Source organism: Rhinolophus ferrumequinum, chromosome 3 (genome assembly GCF_004115265.2).
Source record: "Rhinolophus ferrumequinum isolate MPI-CBG mRhiFer1 chromosome 3, mRhiFer1_v1.p, whole genome shotgun sequence".
NCBI lineage: Eukaryota > Metazoa > Chordata > Mammalia > Chiroptera > Rhinolophidae > Rhinolophus > Rhinolophus ferrumequinum.
Window position 1 is genome coordinate 61,970,222 of NC_046286.1, and position 19,525 is coordinate 61,989,746.

The 19,525-nt window shown below is 44.5% G+C and overlaps 1 protein-coding gene across 1 annotated transcript in view; it reads left to right on the forward strand.

Moving 5' to 3' along the window:
• LOC117020905 (coiled-coil domain-containing protein 162-like) overlaps positions 1 to 19,525 on the forward strand; it is an 89,093-nt gene that overhangs the window by 41,558 nt on the left and 28,010 nt on the right. The window contains exons 13-18 of the mRNA XM_033103707.1: positions 3,576 to 3,729; positions 5,611 to 5,706; positions 6,800 to 6,955; positions 11,204 to 11,433; positions 12,365 to 12,502; positions 13,686 to 13,807. Coding sequence (XP_032959598.1) covers positions 3,576 to 3,729; positions 5,611 to 5,706; positions 6,800 to 6,955; positions 11,204 to 11,433; positions 12,365 to 12,502; positions 13,686 to 13,807 — 896 coding nt within the window. The remainder of the gene's footprint in view (positions 1 to 3,575; positions 3,730 to 5,610; positions 5,707 to 6,799; positions 6,956 to 11,203; positions 11,434 to 12,364; positions 12,503 to 13,685; positions 13,808 to 19,525) is intronic.

Below are 19,525 nucleotides of genomic sequence, written 5' to 3' on the forward strand. Positions count from 1 at the left end.
TCATGAATCGGGCAGCCTCCCATCCAGCAACGAACAAGAAGGGCACACAGAAGAGTTGTACAGAGTGGAAGATTTTTGCAGGCAAAAGAGAAGTTAACAGGGTGGGTTATTTTAGGCAAGGACACCTTCCCTTAGGGGAAAGCCATGGGTTTTATCAGGCACATTACCTCACTGGTCAGGAAATTCCAGACTAATTGGTTAAAGTTCTCCTCCTGAAGAGGCTGAAGTTGCAATTAGGCTAGTTATTAAGTTTTGATTTGGTAATGTGGCGTAGCAAAAGTGATTCCATTAGGGCCTATTGCTTCTTTATTTTTTCTTTCTTTTCTTTCTCTTTCTTCCTTCCTTCCTTTTTTCCTTCCTTCCTTCCTTCCTTCCTTCCTTCCTTCCTTCCTTCCTTCCTTCCTTCCTTGCTTCCTTCCTTCCTTCCTTCCTTCCTTCCTTCTTTTTTTTTTTTAAACAATTTGAAGGTTAGAAGCAACTGGATAATGAGCTCTGCCTCCCGGGCCCTACTAGGCTGAAGGTCAGACCCATCTTTGCATCTCAGACAGTTCTGATACAGTGCCTTGTACACAGTAGGTGTTTGATACATCACTGTCACATGGGTGTTGAGTGAGTCATGGCTCAATGAGTCATGGCTCGATGGGCAGAGCCCACTGAGAATCTTAAGAAACCATTGGAAAAATAGGAGAAATAGGAGAAAATGTTTATATGTCTGTGAATGAAAAAGTGACTCTGCAACAAATCTGACAAGTTAAAGTGACCGAAAGTAACCTCACAGGCTGATCTGATCATAAATTCCTGACTAGGCGGTCATGGTGGGTAGTCACATCCCAGGCCTGTAACTTTTTAGTAAAAGGTTTATCTTTGCCATAAGCCAGCCCTGTCCATTCTTGTGCATCTAGGTTAACACACCCTTGAAATGCCAGAGTAATCCTCTTACTTCAGAGTAATCCACTCTGAAATGCGGGAGTAATCCTCAGAGGATGTGTAACCACCCTCAAGGGAGCACGTTATCTTGTTAATGTCCTGTATTCCAGTCATAGAGATATCCCCTGCCTTGCTTGCTCCCACCTCCTCTCTCCCATGTTCCTTAATTCCAAATGTATAAGTAGAACTGAAAAACTCATTCTCCAGAGCATTTGAAATCTTGCTTCCCGGGATGTCGCCAGTTTGGCTCAAATAAACTTATACAAATTCTCTACAGGTTTGGATGTTCTTACGTCAACGTATCCATTGAACAACTCCAAGATTTATCCTTGAGCTATCAGGATGTATCAATATTTTATCCACCATCTCAGTATATAATAGTACTCAACTATCTTTTGTTAATTCTCATTAAAATGTAAAAAGAGCAGTATGATTTTTGCACTAGTACAATGATTTGATGTGCAAATATAGAGCTCCCTTTATCTGTCTTTGAACTTGAGTTCATAAGCCCCCTACTTCTACTGATGGCAAAAAGATTAAACTTTCCAATTCCATGTCAGTCAGCCACACTTAGAGTTTAAAAGAGGTCAGTTGGACATTTAAAATCAGTTAATTCAAGAATATCCCCTTTCCCTTTATTGCAATTGCCTCTTATTCACCCTGTTGGTGAGGAAGGGATTCTGCCCTAAGGTTATGGGGATGGCCAAACGCATGACACTAAACACTGGACAGATGAGATAACAGCTGTTTATGAGTCACCAATACTCACAGCCCAGGGGAAGAGGACATTACACATCATGCAGGGCCACAAAGGAATTGCATTTGGGAACCAAGTGAGCAACCAGGGGCTGTGGGAGGAGGCAGCCTTTGTAGCACCAAGAGGATGTGGTACCTCCTGGTTCCCATAGGCAGATGTGAGTGGTTCATTTGAGTAATTTTGTGGTCTGGCAGGTGTCCTTCATTCCTCTCAGAGGTGATCCAAGTTCCTGGAGATGCTTATAAATCATCCTGGCAGTCAGGAAGGAGTGGCCATCCCCACCCATGTCTGTCTAGGGTTAGCTGGTCCAACCCCAGGTCTCTGCTGGTTGGCCTGCTCAGCACCCTGCCTGACAGCCACTTGTGGGGGCTCGGGTACTCCCCCAGGTCTTTCCCCTACACTTTGATTGTCTACTAGTCTCTGGGAGGCTGCCTCAATTCCATTAGTGCTAACATCTCCCTTAGTCATTCTTAATCTCTTTTTTCAATATCTGCTTTAGGAAGACTTTGGCCAGGCCCATGGAAGATCCAGGCGAAAGGTCCCTTCTGTTCCGGGGTACACTTCCCCCACCTTATCCTGTGTCAGGATCTTTTCTTAGGCACCCATTAGATCTAAGCTCTAAGCTCTTGCTTGCTAAACTTTTAGTTCCTTTTAGGCAAGAAAGTCATTATAATTTGTCATGCATGCTTTTTCCTCTACAACTTACGGCATAAATTTCATGCTCCGGTCTTCATGAAATTTTGGGTTCTTGATATGCAAAGCCAAGTTTTGTTCAAAACAAAACAAAAAGATTTCTCTGTCAAACCCCAGGTTCTTATTATTTAATTTAAAATTTGGTTTTATAGATCAAGAATTGTTGTCTCGGCTATTGGTCTTAAAATAATCAATTCGACAGACAATCGATATCTTTGTTAGAGCTGCAGCCGAACTGCCCAAAATAGTAGCCACATGTGGCTATTTAATGTAAGATTTTATTTATTTTTTATTTTTTTTAATTTTTTTTAAAGATTTTATTGGGGAAAGGGAACAGGACTTTATTGGGGAACAGTGTGTACTTCCAGGCCTTTTTTCCAAGTCAAGGTGTTGTCCTTTCAATCTTAGTTGTGGAGGGTGCCGTTCAGCTTCAAGTTGTTGTCCTTTCAGTCTTAGTTGTGGAGGGGTTGCAGGGGCACAGCCCACCATCACTTGCAGGAGTCAAACCTGGCAACCTTGTTGAGAGGACACATTCCAACCAACTGAGCCATCGGGGAGCTCAGCGGCAGCTCAGCTCAAGGTGCCGTGTTCAATCTTAGTTGCAGGGGGCGGAGCCCACCATCCCTTGTGGACTCAAGGAGTTGAACCGGCAACCTTGTGGTTGAGAGCCCACTGGCCCATGTGGGAATCGAACCGGCAGCCTTCGGAGTTAGGAGCACGGAGCTCTAACTGTCTGAGCCACCGGGCCGGCCCCAGTAAGATTTTAAATTAATATTGATTGAGATGAAAGAAAATTTAAAATTCCATTTCTCAGTTGCAGCAGCCACATTTCAAGTGCTCGATTCTAGTGCCTCCCATATTGTACAGTCAAATATAGAACATCTCCAATTGCAGAAAGTTCTCCAGTGCAGTGCTAATCTAAAGTGTATCTACCTCTCCCCTGTGAATTGTGAAAGTAAAGGGTGATGTGTACAGAAAGGATGAAAGATGAGGTCGCTGAGGAAGAAACCTGCTAACATCCCAAAATGTTATTAGGTTGGTGCAAAAGTAATTGCGGTTTAAGAGTTTTAAAACAATTGCAAAAACCGCCATTACTTTTGCACCGACCTAATATCTTGCTATGATAACTTTGAAAAAGTTTTGAGCTTCAGGAGCTTAAGTAATTGCTTTTCATGAGATTCCCGTCGTGTTTTGGTAGGAGGACATTTTTGGCAGCTGGAAACGCTCCTGCCTACCAGTCTGTCACAGACGGCATGTACCATGGGTTGCCACCACTGAGCAACTCTCTGGTGAAGAGCATTTTTGCTTCACAGCTCAGCCTGCCCCAGCCACTGGATCCACGGAGCCAACAGGTGTGTTGAGAGGTATTCTTATACCTATAAAAGGTGTTGTGTATAGGGGATTTTGTCACTTTGTTTCCATTTGGTTTCCATTTTGCAGGGCTCTCAAGTGCGCTCATGTGGCCCAGTCTTAGCTGGCTCCCCTTCACTGGCCTGGGAGAGCGGTTATTCCCAGTCAGGGTTTGTGCCTCCAAACTGCTCAACAGGCTAATTACGGCAACGGCTTATCTGCTCAAGGCTGGTAGCAAAACCAACATTTGATCTTTTCCATTTAGTAATATAATCACGATAGCAGTTACAATCCATAAATTAGGTCAGCAGCTGAGTTGAACAGCCCTGCTTATGACATGTGCTAGCAAATGTCATCCTGGAAACTATAGCATTGTGCGTAGGCACCAACAGTATTACCCACCTTCTACAACTAAGGAATTTAAGGTACAGGAGAACCAGAGATCAGATTGCAGCACTAGGTCGTAAACTGTGTTAGTTATCTGTGGCTGCATAACAGGTTACCTCAAAATTTAGCAGATTAAAACAATCAACATTCATTATCTCATCTAGTTCCTGAGGTTCAGGAATCTGGGAGCCACTTAGCTGGGTAGTTCTGACTCAGAATCTGTCAGGAGGCTGCGTCCAGGTGCTGGCTGGCCTGTGCTATAGTCATATCATGACTCAGCATCTCATATCCCAGAGGAGAACCTGCTACCAAGCCCACTCACATGGCTGCGGGGAGGCGTCGAAAGTCCACTTCCAAGCTTATTCATGTGGGCTCCTCATAGGCTTCCTCGCAACATGGCAGATGGCTTCCCCCAGAGTAAACAACTCAAGAGAGAGCAAGAGAGAAAACCCAAGATGGAAGTCACAGTCTTTTTATTACCCAATTTCAGAAGTGACATCCCATCACTTTTGCCATAATCTCTTCATTAGGAGTGAGTCACTAATTTCAGCACATACTCAAGGGGAGAAGAATTAAACCCCACTTCTTCACAGGAAGAGTATCAAAGAATTTGTGGGCGTATCTTTAAAATCACCTCACAAGCCCAGGTTTTCTGACTCTAAAACCTCCTACTTAATGCTTTTATGTCACAAGGCTAAGCCAAGTAATGCCAACATCAGCCCCGTATAAGTCCCACACCTCTACCTTACCCAGCCACAAGACAACGACTCTTAGCCCAAGCCTTGACCCTCTTTTAGACCCAGAAGACAAGGTTGAACCATGACCATTGAGCCTGTTCCTTCTGCCTTTGGCTATTGCTTGGGATTAGGTGGATGCAGATGTCCTGGCTCCCTGCTACCTGAATTGACTCCAACTCTAGGAATTGTCTGAAGCCACAACCAGGTCTAGAATAGCAGAATGGAGTCAGATGGACAGGCCCACTGCATCCAGGGCTGCATGTGGTACCACAAGGAGTCGGGGATGCTTTGGCTGTTGGACAGTGATGTGCAGACAGGAGCCCATTGTAACACTGTGGCATTGATTTAGCACTGTTACCTGGAACTGGAGCACAATGGTGATGAAGGATACATTTTTAAGATTCCCAATATTGAGAACACTTAAGTAAGTTTAGTTTGTTGGTTATAAATATGTCCCATTGGTATTATACTGTTCTGGAACTTTCCAACACTGGTGCTGACTAGTTACACTGAAGTCTTAAGTATGCTTCTGTGCTTAGCTACTTTCTGTTAAATAAGATTTCTAAATCTTATTGAACAAAGTAAGATTATGACTCTCTCCTCTGCATCATCAGAGACTATACCTCAAGAACTACTTCTACATAATAAATAAATCATCCCGCAGTATTTTGGGGTGCAGACACAGACATTCTATTCATATACAGATGTCTCTTATGGACACAGAACAGCATTATCATGTTTACTATTTGGTTCCTTTAGGCATTTGTGCTGTTCCCTTGGAGAGCATTTCTGGAAGATGGAGGACCATTTCCAGTGATGAGTGGCAGCCCAGATACTCTGGAATATAATATGCAGGTAGGACAGGTCTTCCCACTTGTCACAAAGACAACCACAGGCAGACTGCAGAGCAGGTGTCATCGGGTCCAAAGGTCAGATCCTCAACACTCTGGCCAGTGAATCATTTATGAGACCAGCAGGATGTTTTATAACGAGGCTGTAAACCCAACACCTGCAAGGTGAGTCATGCTTTATTAAAACAGAAGAGAAGCATGGTCTCTGCTGGTATCAGCCTTGGTTATAGACACTGATGAAACTCCCATGGCCATTAGTGATCTGGGAGAGGGGCCATCCGTTCCCAGTCTCTCTGTGGGCCTCTCGGAGAAACGCCCAGGCTGGTCGTTCAGAGATGTGTGACGCCTGACCCATCTATGAACAGTAATAGGAGCAGAACTCCAAGCAGGACTCAGAAGGAGAATTTCTTTCAATTATGTGTTTTCCCCTTGATTACTTAAGCAAACATTATGTTCTTATTTTAAAAAATATAAAATATAAAAAAGTATTAAAAACAACATGAAAATCAATCCTAAATTTGCTTCAAAGTAATATGGAGGTGGGGAGTGATGAGGACGGAGCAGGACTGGCCATGGGTTGATGGTTCTTGGGACTGGGTGATGGAGACTATTCTGTTTGCCTTTGTATATGCTCAAAATTCTCCATAAGTCAAAAAGTGGTGGGGGTTTTTTTTTGTTGTTTTTTGGGGGTTTCTCTAGTAAAATAATAAGAATGGTTAAAAGAAAAACAGTCATAGCCTCCTAGTAGGAGACAAACACAGTTCACATTTTGGTTTATATTTTTCCCTATGCATACATGTGTTTATATCTGTACTTTTAAAGGAAACTTGGGCTCACACTATACATTTACCATGTCCAGACACCGCTCTAAGGGCTGGGAGCTTGGGTTTCCACACAGAGCCAAAAATCTGATATGTTCAAAGGACACTTTGAGCTAGAAATGTTACTCTGATTTTTATGGAATTTTTTAATAGTTGGGAGGGCAGGGCTTATAAACACAATTACTCTTAATTTCTTCCCAAAAACCATGTGTAAAGGATACATAGAAGTCTTCAACATGGATGTTTTCATTTTGCTTTGTTCTCTTTTGATTTTAGCTGTGCCTCTGCAGGCTGAGTGAGCGTGACCTCAGGGTGGCTCATGGAGAGCTGGTGGACATGCACCTGCTCATGGAAGATGTACTTCTGAGCAGCTATCATATGATCGTGGAGAGTCCCCCGGGACAGCAAGCCACACTAGAAAAAAGTACACAGGTATTCTCGGCGAGCAGCCCACATCACTGGCCGATGCGTCATGGTCCTGAGGACCTTCCTAGTGTAGACGTGGAGCAGAGAGGCCCGTCTGCCCGCCAGCCTCTCCCGGTGGGCCCCAGGGCAGGGTTCATGCTGCAAGGAGCAGCCATGGAGCAGGAGTAGCTGTGAAAGCCACTACAAAGTGTTTCCTTTCACAATAAGTCCTGTGATCAGAGGTGTATCCATTTATTTTAATTTTAAAAATAGAACAAAGGTTGTGGGAGTTGCATTGAAAACAAATGGAACCAATGCTCCATTGCTGGCTTCTTTTCCGTGTGAGTCACACATTTAGGACTGGAGTTGGAAAGACCAGAGGGGTATGACAGGGGCCCCGGATGAACATTTCCAGCCTGGGCCCCTGTCTTCATCACTCAATGAGCCTACAGACTCTTAGGCAAGCACTCCCTCCTTTGAATTTGTCCCTCTGAAACTCTCAGAACCAAGAGCCACTAGCCCATCTCACTTGAAACAATTCTGCATGTATCTCAGAGCCAGGTAGAAACTTGTCTGGACCTAGGGTAAGCTAGCTGGTGCCCGTATTTAAAGAGCCTCCTTTCCAGAGCTAAACTTTCTGAGAGATGTGTGTACCAGCCATCTCCATTTCCTTACCTTCCATCTACTCTGCAGAAACTGCAATCTCTCCTTTTCCTCATCTCACCACTGAGACCACTGTCATCAACGGTATCCTCTGGATACCGTTCAGTCCCTTTCCAACCTGACCCCTTGGCAGGATTTGACAGTGTATCCTTCTCAAAGCCTCTCTTCTTTTGGTTTCCAAAGCACAAGTCCTTCCCAGTTTTCCTCCAACTGTGCTGCACACACCTTCTCAGGCTTCTCCATAGATTCCTCTACCTCTGCCAATGCCCAAAATGTTGCTTTTGGAGTTTTGTCTCACGACGAGTACTACCAGGGCTGCATTTTGATTTCCATGATTCTAGACACATTTGTCTTTGTGGACCCTTTCTTCCATAAAAAGAATTTTTAAGTTCCAGTTTACGACTGTGTTAATATAAAGAAAAATATATTAATGTCATATATTAAAGCATTTTATTCACCCTAAATGTTCTTTTTTCTGATTTAAAAAGAAGTGAAAACATTTTGTGGGTCCTGGGCCCTGTGCCTTCTGTGTCTAACCAACACGTTGGTTCTGAATACTATTAATACTGCTATTGGCTACGACTGGGATCTGTTCAGATGCTTCATTAATTAGTAATGTCTTTAATCCTCACAATAATTCCATGAGTGCTTTCATTATTCCCATTTTACAGATAAGAATAATGAGGCTCAGGAAGGTTTAGCGATGTGCTGAAAGTCCCATGCCTACTGAGGAGAGAGACCCAGATGCCAAACTAACAGTCTTGCCCTGGAGCTCTCTCATACTCTTATCCACTGGGTTTCTCTCCTCCTCCCCGTCTCCCTGGGCAAACCTGTCTGCTTTTATGACTTTGATGACGTACGTGCGACAACGCCAGAATCTACACGTCCAGTCCAAAACACAGCCTTATCTGAGTCACGTGCTCAGCTGCCTTGTTCCATCTCTGAGACAGTGTGTCCCAAACTGAGCTCATTCTACTGCCCCAAACCTTGCTCCTTTTTCCATATTTGCTGTCAGTTTACCTCAACCTGTCCCAGCCAAAAAATCTGGACCTTGTGTTTGACTTCTCTCTGTCATACCCTGTAATCAGACTCCACAAGTTTTACTGTCCTATCATTTTAATGTCTCTCAAGTTTGTCTGCTTTTCTCCATCCTCCCTCACCACCCATGTCCACCAATCCAAATGATTATCATCTTCTCCCACTTTCTACTTCATCATCTGATTAATTCCTGCTTATCCTTCGGGTTTCCACTTCCAAACTACTTTTTTAGGAGCTTTTTCTGTTCCTCCACCTTTAAGCGGGTACTCTTCGATGCCAACTAAGAAGCACCTGCCATAAGTAACAGCTTGTCCCACTAGCCATGACTGAAATTAGAGAAGTGTAGTAATCTTTCAAAACAAGTTTTGAAGGAGGCAGGTCAGGTTGGAGCAGTCACCCCGGTAGGTGCCGTCCCGCAGCTCGGCCATCCTGGGTGTCAGGAAAATGCCTCCCTCATCCTTGTAAGATGAAAAGAGAAGGAAAAACCCTTTTTCCTTAAGGAGTTTTATCATTTTATCAAGAAGGAAACTTTTTTCCAGAAGGCTTCCAATAGGTTTTCCTTGTGTCTTACTAACACTGAGTCACAAGTCCACTTCAGGCCAATTAGTGGAATATGAAGTGTGTTTAGATGAGCCATCTAAATTCTACAACAGAATTAGAGGCCTCACCCAGAAGGAGCACTTGCAAAGCTGGGTATAGACCAAGGAGTGCCGAGATCAAGAAGCATGCTGGCTCCTTCGGTCCCTCTCTTTACCATTTTTTGGCCCTGTTTCTGATGGATTACCACTGTTTCCTGACATCCCCACTTCCACCTACTTTGTCCTTTATTTTTATCTCCTATTCCTTCTCTCATCCTTTAAAACACTTAGGAAGAGAAGACTTCTCTTAATATGAATACAATTGACCCTTGGCCAACATGGGTTTGAACTGTGCAGGTCCATTTATACACAGATTTTTTTCAATAAATATACAGTTGTCCCTCCATATCCCTGGGTTTCACATCCACAAATTCAGCTTAAGTTATACTCAGATTTTCAGCGGCATAAGGGTCAGGGTCCCAGCCCCCGCGCTGTTAAAGGGCCTACTATATACTAACAGTGTAAGTATGCTTGAAAATTATTATTTATTTAAATTAGTTTTATTTTGTGGTTTGTTTTATTTAAGAGCATTTAAATAGTCATAAACAATATAAGACCCTGGAATTTATACTGCCAATCAGTTAGGATTCTGTGTTTCCCGTCCCAGCTGTGGCACCAGTTCTGTGATCTCTTAGACTTCAGTCTCTGGAGCTCCAAAACGAAGGTGATGGATTAGCTCAGGGCCTTTAAAAATGTTGGTCCCAGGAGCCCTGGCTTTCTCAGAGGCACCTTGCGGCTTTTTGAGTGCAGGGGGCCAATTACGTGGCCTCTAGGCTGCTGCTTCCCTGTCACCATGGTTGGCCGTGGGCTGTCGGATATTTTGGGCCACTGTGTAAGATTTCATTTAATGAAAGGTTTGTGAGGATAAAATAAATCTGGAAATGCATGGATCAGCTGATCGTGGAGGAGGGAGGCTGCGAGGTTGAAGGGTTGTCAGTTGTGTTCAGGAGCTCACTCTCCCTGGGTCTTGCCAACCCTCTTTTTTGTCAGCGCTGCCCAGAAGGTATTAGCATAAAGATATTAACATATCGTGAGATAGTTAATAGCACTGATCGAGGATCTAGTTACACCAGGTGGTGGTTCTTCCCATTCCTAGCCTGGAAACTTGAGTGTCTAAGGTGCTAGCCATTACCTGATTGTTCTCTGAGGCCCTTCTTGCCGTAACATCGTGATCCAGATTTCCCGTCTTGTCTGCAAAGGAAAGCTTCTTTTCCTGTGACTGAGGCGCTGTTGTCAGACGGAAGTCCTGGACACAGGTTCCCCATTCTGTCTACCATTCTCTGGGTGACATGGCCCTCATGCCACTGGCTACAGGAGAGCAGGGACCTGAAACCCTTGTTCCCTCCACATCCTCCAGGGCTTATGACAGCCCCTCAACAATCACATGTTTAAGAGGAACACCAGTGAATGAATGAACAAATCATACTGTTCAAGTAAAATTGCCTGTTGAATAATAAACTCAAATTAAGAGACATATTCTCTGTCTAACTTTCAAAGGATGGGAGAAGGAACAGGACATAGGACAAACTTAGGTTTCCATTTACTTACCCATGCAATGCATAAAATCCCCAGTTAAAGGTTATATTACTGCTCTATCATTTGAGGAGTTAAAACTTGAGGGTGTAGAAGAGCACTTTCCAGAATGCTGAGGTTAAACACGAAAGGCTTGACTTTTCAAAGGGAGATAAAATATTAGTACCCAAGTAGAAAAAAGATGTAAAATTGAGTGGCTCACGACTCAAGCAGAAATCTGTATCCTGTCTGTTCAGGAAAGATGCTTTCCGTCTCTAAGCCCTACAAGTGCTGCAGGTCTGTAAACCACTCCTCCTGGGAGAGGAGTCATTGTTTAAAGACTTCATTCTGTGCGGGCTGCGGGTAAAACGTTGTCCCGTGTTGGTACATGATCAGTAAAGAAGACTTTCTGTAATGCTTTCAGCCAGATTTGTGCAGAGCGCCAGGAGTCAGAAGTCAGTTCCAAAGCCGCCCACAGGCCTCCAAGCTTCCGGGGGGCCTGTGCGATGCAGCCATGTCCCTTGCTTTGCTGAGATCATTTCTGGTGCTGTGGAAGCAGCTGGAAGTGCTGAAGGAGCACTGGGGTCGGCTTAAGCTAAAAGGCCAGGACAGCAGTTCTGTCTCTTTCCACAAGCAGTTCTCTGAGCTCTATGGGTAAGTGTTGCCGAGGTGGACATTCATAGGAACCGATGGAACCTGGGGTTTGCCAGACTCCAGCCCCTTCCCCTGATAAGATTTGGTCCCTGAATCCTGGTGCAGCCAGCCCCACGGAGCCCAGAGGAAGCTGGGCGATGTGTCTCTACAAACAGCGTTTTACAGGAAACACTGGGTTCGGCTGACTGCAGGGATGGCGCGGGATTCCACTAAGCCACTCTGTACATCATTTACCCAGAGTTCTGTGCCCGGGAACTTGTGCTTTCAGAGAGTCCCCGTGGTGCTGACTCTGAGCTGTTTAGCTCACAGGAGCCCAGCGAGCACCAGGGGGGGAGATGCTGCTGCATTTCTCCCCACTGTCTGCCCCATTAGACCCAAGTGCTGAGTCTCTGGGAGCGCCATGGGTTGCAGCCAGAGACATAATAAGGTACAGTGATATTAATATAATCAGGCCTGCGAGATGCTGGCGTGCTTTCACAGCTTCACGCCCTGGCTGAAATGATTTAGCTGGCACAAAAGACATGTGGCTTCTGCGATGTGTCTGTCACCAAACAAGCATTCACTGAGCACCCACCCACCACCCTGGACCTTACTGAGCACAAGAAGGTTCCCTTTGGTGGCACAGTCTGAATTGTCTGTCTTAGGCGTTATTACAGTCAGCTTTCCTGGTGACTAGGGAATAACAAGACTTCTCAATATTTTGAAAAATGAAGACTGAAATTAAATGTATCCAGTGGGAAAAGGCCTTGGGATTTAATATCGACTAAGGGAGTGGCAACTGTGATGAATTTACATGTTGCTGTGACTGGCTGTGATGGGTGGGGAGGTTTATAGGTGATGACAGGAAACAGAACATGAATGAAAATAATTGTCAGAGAATCTGAATGAGAAACGATATGTTTGTTTGCAACTTCTCTCTCTTCTTTGCTAGAACTGACATTCTCTACCCCAGCATGAAAGCCATTGCTAGGCGGATGGGGAAAGAAGATGAATTTGAAGAACTTATAATAAGTAGTCAATCTATTCTTCCCCCGAAAGGAGCTTCAGAAATTGAAATAAAAACTCAGCAGGTATGCAAGAGCTATTTTGAATTTGGCTTTGAAAATCTGCTTTATGGCATTAGCATGTAAAACTACAGATGTACCCAAGCAGTGTTGTTTTCTAAGAAGTATAAATTGAAGGTTTGTAAATCATTGAACAGGCTCAGAGGGAACTAAGTATTTAAAAGCATGTGAGGTTTTGATTAAGCAAATAACTGCCAATTAAGGTCTCAGAACTTTAAGTCTAGAGTTTCATATTTGAGTTTTTCCAAATTAAGGCACAGCACCACAAAAAAGACAACAGAAAACACAGCCATTAGCATCTTAAACATAAAATCCAGCACACAGGTACGCCCCCCACTTCCATACACACATTCATGGAAATGGAATATTTAAAATAGCTCCTGTGATTGTTTTTCTGCAAATAACACAATGCCGTTTATGTAAGAGCCCATTCGGCGTGTTTTAGATGATCTATGTGGTTGTTTTCCCAAGTGTTTGTTCACCTTGATCCTGGGACACAGGCTCCACGTAGCTGTGCTGATTATGACAGGCAAGCAAAGCCTCGAGGTGTTGGGGTATCAAGGCTGAGATGTGTGCCCAATGAGCCTCAAGGAGAATTCAGCACCCTGTCCCCCAACACACACACACACACACACACACCCCTCAGTCCCCAGCCTATTGCTTACCCTTCTGAACCCTGGTTCCTCTCTAGCACCTGGGGGTCCTCTGTCAGGGAGAAATGTGTGCTCTGCAAGCATAATGGATCAAGGGAGAGCTCACAGTTATCGGAACAGAGTATACTCTGGTCATGTATGGGGTTTTAAATCTTCTCGTGAAATCCTCCTTGGTGTCTACATTGAGTTTCAGACCTGAGGGTTTCTCTTATGATAACAGCTCATGAAATTCCTGCCCGCACTTCCTGCCCAAAGCATCTGAGGGCATCTTAGGCACTGAGCATTTTGCAATTTAGCAGAACTTGGTAAAAAGGGTTGTATTTTATCAGTCAGGATGTGGGCCAGGAAGAAAAGATGTTGTTTTCCAAAGAGGTGTATCACAGACGCACGTGGGAGCCCGAGACAGGAGCCCTTCTTCTTCCCCGGGAGAGAGGACCTGCAGGACAGGAGCCACCCAAGGCCCTTCTGCAGGAATCTGACTTGGGAGCCTAGAGAATAAACTGAATGTAGACTGACTCTCAAACTGCTTCTTCTCGCTTCAGACACTTCTGGAAAATCTTGAAATACATATGATCCAGGAGGTATTAAGAAAAGTTAACAGAGAGATAACACTGGTGATGTCAGAAAAGTCCAAGGAGCAGTGCACTCTCCCTACAGGTAAAGTATGTTTATTTTATTACCTCAGAAAATCACATTTACTGTTTTTTCCTAATTATAAAAGCAATCCGTATATCCATATTTATGGGGAAAAAACAAAACAAAACAAAAACAAACAAACCTCATAATGCCCAGAAAATTATATAAAAATTGCTTTTTAACACCTCGGTCGAAAAAGAACTACTATTAACACTTTGATATACTTCCTTCCACTTAAAGGGCTTTTAAATAGAACACACTTGTTGTATGTCAACTGTAATTGAAAAATAAATTAAATTTAAATAGATAAATAAAATAGACAACATTTGTGAACTACAGTCTTATACAGTCTCAACCCTGCTGATCAACTCGTAACTGAAATAAAGTTGAAATGGGGGAAACACATAAAGCTTCTCTTATTCCATATATGTATCTATATTACACATGTACATGACATATCTGTGTCAAACTCTTACCAATGCATATGTTTGGGGTGGGAAGGCATCAAAATTCTTTCCTTTCATCTGAGGTCTAAAGTCAGGGAGACTCACTTCATGGGCGTGTGACCAGGGTACTCACACAGGACTCGGGGCACATGGGCTTTCATGCTCTGTGGCTGCCATCTTGAACCTCTTCATTTCAACTTAGAGCTTCTGTTTTGTAAGTGGAATCCAGTAAGTTGATGGAGCATGCACCAAGGCCGTGGAGCCTTGGCTCTCATGTGGTCCCACCTCCTGCTGCCTCCCCACCTTGCCAGGAGGGGTTCTCAACTGCTGCTGCTCTGCTCTCAGTCACCCAGGCCACCCCTGGACGCCCCCTCACCGTCCCCACTCGGCAATCACTACAGTCCTCCACCCCAGCGGGGCCTGAGCCTGCAGAGGCTCGGGGTGGGTCTGTGTACTTGGCAGCATCTAAAGGATCCCAGGCTGACAGCACCACAGCATGTTTGAGGGGTAACTTAGTGAGACAAGCCTGTGGCCCATCCCTGGATCTCCAAAATATCCCAGCATGGAGGGGATCATCTCATCTCCCGGGGTTGCCTGTCCACAGTGGGTTAGGGTGGTGAGCCTGTGGGAAGGGGAGGCCACGTGCACTCCTGCACCCAGTCACAGGGCAGGCCCCCATAGGCTCACGAGGGTCACATTTTCCCTGCAAGCATTCCCATGTCTGGGAGTGCAACGAATAAGAACACTATGACAGGTCGAGAGAGAGATGTCAGAAGGAGAACTCTATATGTTAGTACCTATCATGGCTCTTTTCTCCTGCTTTCTGAGCAAGAAGCTCTGCATTTTTATTTTATGTTAATGTGCCATAGATTATGCAGCTGGTCCTGTCTGAATTGCAATGTCTCCTCCTAACTCCTACTAAAGGTTGTGGAAACTCCACAACCTTTGAGTTACTGACAAGTTGTCTGACTAGCAAAAAAAGTAGGTTTTCCTTTTGAGGCGAAATCTATAGACATTGTAATGTTTATGAATAACCTCTGTCCTCACTTAAGACATTGGCATTTTCAGTGCTTTGAGTAACTGAATTCTGTAAACAGGGCTCTGGGAAAAGCTGTGCCATGAGAGAGCAAGCCGGTCCCCACTGGGCGTCTCTGCATGTCACCCGAAAGCTGAGTGTGGGTGAGCTCCAATTACAGGACATTTAACAAGACAGAGCGCCTGTTGTTTGTGCTGTGTTTGCTGCATTCAGGCAGCTCCCTTCCAAGTCCTTGGAGAAAATCCACAAACACAGGGCAGGTGCAACCATCTGTACGTTTCGGGGCTGTGAGTCTTACGAGACGCCTGGGCTGGGGGCTAGGGGAGGAGGCGTCTTTGCACTGCAGCTGTGCGGTGTGGCCCCTTGTGTATGGTGCTCGTCAGCTGTGCGTGGAAAGGGCCTTCAGTACGGGGCTGGTGAAAGTCAGGCAGACGGGAGGAGTAGAGTTATTCTCAGTGGTGTAAGGATAATACAAACCTTACTATGGCTAAAGTATACTGGTCAATTCTGTACTCAGAAAGCTTTGAAAATAAATGCCAACAATGAAAGTGTTTTGGTTTTGGTCTGTTCAGCATGACAATGTGGAGGCGTGGGTCTCTGCCTATCCTGACTTCCCCCAGTGCAAGTGCCAGATTCCCCACTTCATGCCAGGGGTGCTTTTATATATATTTATTCAATTTAGTCTTCCTGGGACCACTATGGGGTGGGTACCTTCAAAGAAAGCAATAAAACCACCTCTTGCTCATCTCAGCAACAAGCAGCAGACATAGTGGATGGGGCTTCCAACAGAGGGCTGCTTCTTCGTGCAATACAGACCACCCTTTGTGGTCAAAGTTAGTTTCGGGCTACAGGTTTCTCCGGAAGGAGTTGGGAATGGAGAGACTGAGGCCAGGGGACATCACAGGCTCCTGTCCTTGCTCCGAGGTCTCGTCCCTCCCTCTTGGCTGACTCCGGTGTTTACATTTACACCTGCCAGAAAGGAACCCTTGATACTTCTCCCCTTTATCTCCTTTCATCCTCCCCACTTTGTTTTGGAGCTTAATCTTTTTATACAGCTTCTGCGTGAGTTGTTCATTTGTCAGTGAGCATCTAATAATGCAGCCGGCACAGCCAGTCTGCTGCTAGTTCTTGGTAGCTGAACTAGTGGTCTCCTGAGAACTTTCTCGAAAGTGGCTGCACCCCTCCCCATTCAGCCTCGGGGTTTGTCTTAGCAGAGAGATGGGCTCCCCTGATTCAGAGAGACTCTGCCATGCTCCATCTTTGACATTTCGGCATTGAAGTCATTTTTAATTGATTTTCTAGATGTCTCTGAGCAGTTATAAGGCCAGCAGTCTCCAAAGTGGCCAGCAGTACCCCAGGCGTATGGGAAGAAAATATTATAAGGATGGTCCAAAAGTAATTGCGGTTTTTGCAATTATGTTTAACCTTTTAAACGACCATTACTTTTGCACCAACCTAATGGAAGTTCTAAATAGATTTGGTCCACATGTAAGAAGTCCCATGTCACACTCCACACTGAGGTATCCTGAAGTGACCATGGGAAGGCAACCCACGTGCGAATATTAAATCGTAGAGGTGACACTTCTAATCCTGGTACATGCTTATCTGCAGCCACATTCTGAGGTTTAAAAACATAACCCAATCACATCTGATAAGAAGTCAGACAACAGAATTAAAAAGTCAAGGGAGCGATTGGGAATGTGGATTGAGATCCATTCTCACTGTGGAGAGACCTCTCCCTGAGCACATCATGCTTTGCAGTATTAGCCAGTGATTGTACTGTAGAAAGTTATAAATACGTAAGCATGCATTTGTTAAAGGTGAGTGAACACAAATATTTCACTTGAGGGAAGCACAACCAAAATGCTGAGGATTGTATGGTCTAAGCCAGCTTTCCCCAGCTGTGTGCCCTGGAACACAGTTCAACAGTAATGCAGGTGCTGTCCCAGCCATCCTTCACTAGCACACTTGTGGATGACCTGAAGCTTTCCACTTCTTTGGGAACAGAAGCCGGCAAGTACTCCCTAATCACGGTCTTTGGGTTACGTAGATTCTCCTAGCATCACGGGTCACTGTTTACGCCAAACCTGTTTATGCTACTTTTGCTTGTCACTGTATTTGAGTAATTTAATTGTGTATTATGTAAAGCAATGAAATAGGAGTACAAAAAGAAAGAGATCTGTTCTTTAAAAATGAAGTTGAAATGGATAAACTGTGGAATGTGAATATTCCATTCAACGGAATATTATTCAACACTAAAAAAGAAAGGAGCTATCAAGCCGTGAAGAAACATGGAGGAAGCTTAAATGCACAGTCCGAAGAGAAAGAGGCCAACCTGAAAAGGCTACGTAGTGTATGATTCAAGATATATGACACTCCGGAAAAGACAAAGCTATGGAGACATTAAAAAGATCAGCAGTTGCCAGGGGTGTAGAGAAGAGAAAAGGATGAACAGGCAGAGCATAGAGGACTTTCAGGACAGTGAAACTAGTCTGTATGACACTAGAAGGGTGGATACAGGCCGTTATGTGTTTGTCAAACCCCTCGTTTCTGAACCGTAATGAAAACTGTGGACTTTGGGTAATAATGACACGGCAGTGTAGGTTCTTCGTTGTAACAGGTGTACCCCACTGGTGTGGGGTTGGCTAATGAGGGGGCTGTGTGTTAAGGGTGGGAGCAGGCGCTATGTGGGGACTCTCTGTACTGTCTGCTCAATTGTTCTGTGAACCTAAAACTGTTCTAAAAACTGATGCATTTGGGTTGGTTTATGGTCTTTTAGTTTTCTCTCCATAAAAGGAAAGAAACAAACAAACAAAAATGAACACTAAAAATTGCAGACCATGCACATACATTATGGTTGATAGAAGAAAGATGGTACAGAACTCCAGTGAGTGGTACACACAAGGAAAGGAAAGGCCTAAGCTCTGCGTTAGAATATCGGCAAATGTTTGTATGCTGGTATGCTTTTAAGTTACATAAAATGTTTAAAATATGTCATCTTTTAAGCATTCTCTGGTTTCACAGACTTCTTTTGATTAACCAACCAACTCTTAGTCTTAATTGCTTTAGAAAGGAGGATTTTGCAGGAGCTGAGAGAGAAGGGTTTTGTTTGTTTGTTTTGTCAAAATAAGTTTGGGAAATTTGGAGTAAATAATTTAAAAGGTGTCTTTACTCTAGACCTTCTCAGAGCCTTTACTATCCTACTGTGAATTGTAAATCTCCAGGAGAGAGATAGAGTATGAAATCTTTTTAAATTTATTTGACCATAGCACCGGTTTTTCCCCTTGGGAACACCTATCATCAACTCAAGGAACTACTGTTCTGGGGAGCAGTTTGAGAAACACAGGAGTACAAAATACATCCATATGCTTGAAGCAACAAGGTTTTCAACCTCTCCCCGCACCCCGGCCTGGTCAGGGAGAACAGCCTTGACTGGCAGTTGTGTGCCTTTAAGTTTCAGTTCTGCCTTGGCTTAGGACCCAGGAACCACTCAGGCACAGAGGGCTCTTGGTTGTGTTAGAGAACTGAAATGCTAGCAAACCCCGATGTTCTTCCTAGAGGGAGGGGGCTGTGTGGGGGGTGGGGCGGTGAGTGGAGTGTTCAGAGAGAGAGAGAGAGAGGGGAAGTGGTTTGGCCACCAGGGAGTCAAAGTTTCCTTCAGTCAAAGACCTGGAAACAGAGTGAGGGGGGAGAACAAAACCCTAATTTAATGCCCAGTGTGCTGTCTCTCTCCCAAATTCATGCTTCTGTCAAAAACTGCTTCATCTTCAAGAAGCCATGACCACACACACACACACACACACACACACACACACACACACTCTGAAAATGAGACACATTTGGAGAATGTCAACTCCACTTGGCTGGAAATGACTTCTCTTGGATGAATTCTCCTCTCTTTGGCTTCCCCTGTCTCCTGCCTGCAGATGCATATGCATGTCTGAACTTGAACTCATGAAGAAAAATTGTGTTGGGATGATTTCCCACCACGCCAGTAAAATACATCCCCTTCAGCTGAGCCCAGAGTTAAACCCAAAACCAGCTCTGTGGGCATTTGGCAGGTGATGGTCCCCAAACAAGAATTGTGTGATGGATGTGGTCCCTCACCAGGCTTAGCTGTGAGCCAGATACCTGCCACTAACGTGCCCTGGGGAAAGTATCCAATTTCTTGTCTGAAATATACATGAACTTAGTCTTGTCAAAGCTTAGACCTGTGCAAGTCTTAAACATCTTAAGAAGTGTGAACTGCTAGGCAAA